This window comes from Hibiscus syriacus, unplaced genomic scaffold, assembly GCF_006381635.1.
Source record: "Hibiscus syriacus cultivar Baekdansim isolate YM2019G1 unplaced genomic scaffold, ASM638163v2 tig00112285_pilon, whole genome shotgun sequence".
In the NCBI taxonomy this organism is placed as follows: Eukaryota; Viridiplantae; Streptophyta; class Magnoliopsida; order Malvales; family Malvaceae; genus Hibiscus; species Hibiscus syriacus.
This window is the reverse complement of record NW_024063293.1, coordinates 513,033-519,178: the sequence shown is the minus strand read 5'-3', so window position 1 is coordinate 519,178 and position 6,146 is coordinate 513,033. Positions and strand designations below refer to the sequence as shown.

General features: G+C 32.3%; 1 protein-coding gene across 1 annotated transcript; it reads right to left on the bottom strand.

The window, feature by feature from the left end:
- Window positions 1-868: 868 nt before the first annotated feature.
- LOC120177154 (acetyl-CoA acetyltransferase, cytosolic 1-like) lies at window positions 869-4,813 on the bottom strand. The gene is made up of 13 exons (XM_039183382.1): window positions 4,732-4,813; window positions 4,044-4,108; window positions 3,593-3,691; window positions 3,314-3,487; window positions 3,110-3,215; window positions 2,897-3,035; window positions 2,730-2,807; window positions 2,585-2,650; window positions 2,359-2,444; window positions 1,942-2,041; window positions 1,704-1,814; window positions 1,578-1,619; window positions 869-1,388 (listed from the first exon to the last, which is right to left on the bottom strand). Exons 2-13 carry the CDS (start codon window positions 4,087-4,089, stop codon window positions 1,212-1,214), a joined length of 1,224 nt encoding a protein of 407 aa, XP_039039313.1. The 5' UTR covers window positions 4,090-4,108; window positions 4,732-4,813; the 3' UTR covers window positions 869-1,211.
- Between the last annotated feature and the right edge of the window lie 1,333 nt (window positions 4,814-6,146).

The following is a 6,146-nucleotide window of genomic DNA, read 5'->3' as shown; positions in this document are numbered from 1 at the left end:
TATGCTTTCAGATCGAATCTGGTGTAGGATATATGTTTTTCAGGTCGGGTCAGGTCGACCAAAAATCCGATCCAACTCGACCCGTTGCATCTCTAGGAGGAGATAATCTAACATTTGCCTAATTCCATAAATTGAGTGTCCGTTTGGTAATGCTTTCTAAAGAAATTCTTAGTTAAAAAGTTCATTTTGACTGCAAAATCAATGCCAAACGAGTAAAAAAATGAAGAAAAAATAAGGTGAAAACGATGATTTTAAACCAACCACAAAATCAACTTTGCATTTGGAAACAAATTATAATTTTATCTTTAATAATGCATGAATTCCACTCAATTAAATATTTATATTTTATTTTAATAATTTAATACTAACATCCTTAAAAATAATTTATTACTTAATAATTTATATTATTTACGTAAAAATAAATAAATTTTATGATTTATATATTAAAATATCATTATTAAATTATTATAAAATATATTTTTATTATAACTTAAATTAATATATTTTATATATCATAGTATTAATAAAAGTAAATATAACAAATTCTATATTTTTAATTTATAACATATTATCTATAATAGACATTTTATTTTTTCAAAACTCATTTTTTTAACAATATGAAACAATTAAATTTTAAATTACACTTTTAAAAAACACTTTCAAAAGTTCTTTTACTACAATACTTTTGAAAATCAATTTTCAAAAGTAATATCATATTTACCCTCGATCCTTAAATCACATCGTTAATTACGTTTAGAGCATCCATTAATGTCGCAATTAGGGCTTACGAGACTTTCCTTATTCCATATGCTATCCCCATATCATCAGAAAAGAACCGAAATCAGACATGGCTTTGAAAGGGGAAAACCAAAATCAACATTGGACAAATATTTCTTCTCAAACCTAGTTAAACATTCATTTACTACACACTAAACCAACTTATTTGAGAATGAAATAAAAATTGCACAACATCAAACTGTGTTTGGAAGCATGAATTTCTCCTTTGAATGCTCGAAAAGATGGTTGCAACTTCGTACAATATCGAGCCTGAAAACAAAGAGCTCACAATCACATCTTTGGACGAGATGGTAATGATATGATTTGATTATAAGAGTTCCCAAGCTCATTCATTTATGCAGTTTTGCAGGTTGGGAATTTGTATTTGCCAAGTATTTCAGTATGCATGAGACTTACCTAGACATAAAAACCGCTTACAGAAGATCTACAACAAGTGCGGATGCACCTCCACCTCCGTTGCAAACACCACCAACTCCATATTTCCCATTTCTATGCTTCAAAATGCCCAAAAGTGTGACTAAGATACGGGCTCCACTGCAACCCAAAGGATGTCCCAAGGATACAGCCCCACCGTTCACATTAACCTTCTCCTGCAAACCATTGCAGGGGAAAAAACTTGAGATTAAGAATGAAATAGCAACTTTCTTGCTGACAAATGTGACTTTGGGAACGGCCAAAAGAGATCATCTACTTTACAGTATGACATATTAGTTCTCTCTCTTTTATGTTTTAACTTGAGAATACATAAGCAAGAAGCTTTTGAGAGATTGAAAACTCACTGGATTAAGGTCAAGCAGTTTCTGGTTTGCAAGAGCCACAACCTGCAGAGAATGGGGCATTATTGCAAAACTGCCAACTTTATCAATAAGGGAATAATACATTTAGAAAAGGAAATGTTATCTTACAGCAAAGGCTTCATTGATTTCGTAGTAATCAATTTGAGAAGCTGCCAACCCAGCATTTGAAATGGCTTTGGGCATGGCAAGGGAAGGAGCTGTTGTGAAAAACTCTGGAGCCTGGAAATCTTTCTCGTGTAAGTAAAGAAGTTGTATAACAATTAACATCAAAAATAAATTTCGAGATTTCTACAAGGATATTTCTCTAAAATGTTTCTTCAAATTTATACAAGGTTGTGAAAAGTACCTGAGCAGCGTCAGCATAACCTGCAATCTTTGCAATCACCTGCAATCCCAGCTTAAGTGCAGTTTCTCCACTGACTAGGATCAAAGCAGCAGCACCATCACTGCCCATAAGACCAACTTCTCTTTAATTACAAACTCCAGATTGTCTATAAAAGATTTATAAGGTCAGATTGAATTTGTTCCTTAATTTTGAAACAAACATGCAATTAACTGGTTGCACAACCCTCGAGAAGAGGCCTATAATAACGGATTCATCGAAGTGGAAAATAAGCTACCAATATAGGATAACCAAATTGTCTATAGGAGAGTTCAATCAAGAGGTGAGCCTTTTACTTGGGCATTTCCAATCTGATTATGGTTAAAAATAAATCAAATTCTGGCCAAAGCATCAACTGAATATAGATGTCAAGTATATGACCTTATACTGGAGGCATTTCCAGCAGTAACAGTGCCTCCATTATCCTTGAAACTAGGCCGCAGTTTCCTCAATTTTGCAGCATCAAACTGAAATGAAAGCAATATTTGGAATTAGCTATCACTCAAGCGGTATAACGTCTATCTACTTTATTTAGGCAATTTAAAGAAATGAAAAGAACAGAGCATCAAAATGTGAAAATTGATAGATGGTTCTAAATTATGTTTACCTTTCCTAAACCTTCATCCTTGTCAACTATGGTGGATGGTTTTCCCCTTCCCCCAGGAACTTCAACCTGTGTGGTACAAAATTTGGTTATATACAATAGCTTGTACAAGACAATGCACAAACTTAGTATTAAGCATATGTCTAACCGGAACAATTTCCCATGCAAAGGCACCACCCTGTTGAGCAGCAATACCGCGCTCAAAGCTTCGAACAGCAAAGTTATCCTGCAGAAATCATGAAGTTATAAGTCCAAAGTTCTATCCGGGACAAGGAAGTCCATTTCTTCAATTGACCCTGGCAGAGACCAAAGTACCTGATCCTCTCTTGAAATAGCATGTTTCTCAGCACATAATTCAGCACAGCTGCCCATGCCACAATCATTATACACATCCCATAGTCCATCTTTCATCATTCCATCTACAAGAGTATCATGCCCAATGCGAGATCCTTTCCTGCACGATAATACGTCATCAGAAATTGTAACTTGAATCCAACAAGGGAACCATTAGCAAGGATGTGTATTAACCTTGCTTCTGCCAGATATTTAGGTGCATTAGACATGCTCTCCATGCCACCAGCCACAACAACATCATTGATGCCCAACTGAATGCTCTGTGCTGCAAGCATTGTTGCTGCAAAGCCCCCAACGAAAAGGGAAAGAACAATACAGTTAAGAAATACTGCCATTAAGGTTTTCAAAACAGTAACACTTAAATTGTAACATGCAGACCTTTCATCCCAGATGCACAAACTTTGTTAATGGTGGTACATATAACTGAGTTTGGTATTCCTGCACCTAGTGCAGCCCGTCTAGCTGGCGCCTGACCCAGATTTGCACCGAGTACATTGCCAAAGAAAACTTCTTGCACAAGTGACGGGTCCACATTTGCCCTTTTAAGAGCAGCTGCAATTTGACATATATAGCAATTAAGTAAAATAAAAGAGCGCCCTAAACATATAAAAATGAATTCAATTTCAGACAGGTGAACCAAGGTTTTTCTGTTCAAACCTTCTATAGCAATTGAACCAAGCTTGGTGGCAGACAACGATGACAGAGAGCCAAGAAATCCACCCATTGGAGTACGTGCAACACCAACAACACACACATCTGCACAAATTATACATTAAACATTGATCAGACCATAAGAAAGCTGGTTTACAAGTTTTAATTATCTCATGCGAAATAAAACAATCAAACTATTGTCCTCAAATGATCAAATTGTATTTTTTTCATTTTATATACAAAAGCATAGGGTTATTATAATATGCACACATGTTTCCAACCATAAAAATAAGGAAATCATTATTCAATGTTACTGTAACATATTTAGCCACGTTAAGCCACATCAGGGTATAAATCCTCTATGAAACTTTTACAATAAAAGATAATAAACTAATCATAGAAGTTATCAACCATGCAAATCTTTCTAGATGCATCAACAACATAGAAACTCTAATACCTCTTGGCTTTATAGAATCTGAAGATGTTGCTGCTGCTGGAGCCATAGGTGAATCTGAAATGGATCTGCAACAAGTACAAGTTAACATAAGCTATTGTTAATAAAAAACATAATTCTAATGATTATAGTTTCAATGGGTATTAAAAATTGCCAAGGGTGAAAAAAAAACGCCCAACAAAAATTTTGCTTTTTTGTTCTTAAACTTCACAGCAAAAGCATGGGCTAACTTTGCACTAACATGAAAAACGAATGTTACCTTCCTGTTTTAACAACCCAAAAGATTATCTAAAAGAACATATATTTTAATCAATATTTTAAGCTCAATGATCGAATCCCAAAACCAATTTGACTTAAATACGGAAAATCCAAATCTTAAAACTTAAAAGGGAATTTTTTCCGTACTATAAAATAACACTCTTTTGTGAACAAAATACACAAATACTTAAAAGAAAATATAGCGAAAAATCCAAAGTACCAATCGAGTGGGAAAACTCGTAAACACAGGAAAAGAAAACGTATAAACAAGAAATTATAGAGATAAACATATCTGATTTGAATACGAATTCAACTAGAAACCGAAAAGATCAATATGAGGGGTAAAAGAAAAGCGAGAATCAGAACGAAACGTTTTGCGAGGGACAAGAAATTGATCCAACTATTGGGAGAAAGTAGAAATCTGTAGAAATACCTGTGGATGGTTTAGTTGAAAATTATTGAAGCAGAAAATTATGTAAATGGTGAACTGAAAATGTTCGAGCTAACATTTTTATAGAACGGCGAAGGACTGTCGAGCACGTGCCTCACGGAAGAGTACTTATTTACAAATTTATATTTAGGGTAAAGTACAGGCATGGTCACTTTTCTTTTATATCTGTACATTTATGATCACTAAATTAAAAACAATTATTTTTTAATAACTTATATTATTATTTTATTAAATTTTAATGACCGAAACATTTAGTATTGATAGTTTGATGACATAGTAGTTTAATAAAAGGATTTATTTTTAATTTTAATCCTAAATTTAGTTAAAATTTAGAGAATAATATATTTTTTAATTTTTTATTATTAAGATCACTTTATGAATTTGTTTATCATATATTATTAATATAATTATCTTTAAAATATTTTTAAATCAGTAAAAAGAATATTTTTTAATCTTAAAATCAAAACCCCATATTTAAAGTGATTACTTATGGAAGTTGTTGAGTAAGAGTCGGTTATGAATGAAAAGCTTGAATTAATCCATTAATATATTATTATAATATTATTATTGGGGTATAACAAGTAAAATAGTAATCGTTGAATGAAAAGAATTCAAACCTAATAAATAAACTAGTACAGCTATGATAAAATAACAATACATTGATATCAAGTAGAAGAAAACAAAGAGCATTGTAACCAAAATTGACTTAAATTTTGATGAGTCCAAGCAAAAAGATGAGATGGGTATTGAGTAGAGTTTCGCCAACCCCTTTAGCGGTACAAACCCAATTCACCAATATTTTATTATTTCATCGTCTATTTATTTTATTATAAAACTTTGACTACTTTGATGTTAATTAACCAAATGTCAATTTAATTAAAAATCATTTTTTTTATAAATTTTATCTAAAATGTTCTTATTCATTCGTATGATGAAATTTAATTTATAATGTTATTATGAATGCTTGATTTGAATTCAACCAGATTTGTAATATATATAATTTTCAAGGGTCTTCATCATCCAAAAAATTATGTAAGAAGCTGTCGGCTGTTTAATAAAACAAGCTGTTCAATATTATCATGTGTTAGGATAATCTAAAATTTAAAGTTAGCCATTCTTGACTCGTTACCTTTATGATTCAATCTGGTATTTTTTTATAAAAAAAATATCGAATATTTTTAATTGATTTTTAAATAAAATATTGGAAATTCAGGAAAGACAGAGAGAACTAAAAAGAAGAGAGAACTCGTTGACCTGCTTCTTTAAGAAATTGATTTTCAGTGCAACTGCCTTCAAATAAGAGGTGGGAGTAAACCTGTCATAATGGTGGACTGCTGCCGAAATGGGTGGCGTCCTTATCCTGATATTTTCCGGATTTTAGAGTAAAGTATATTAAT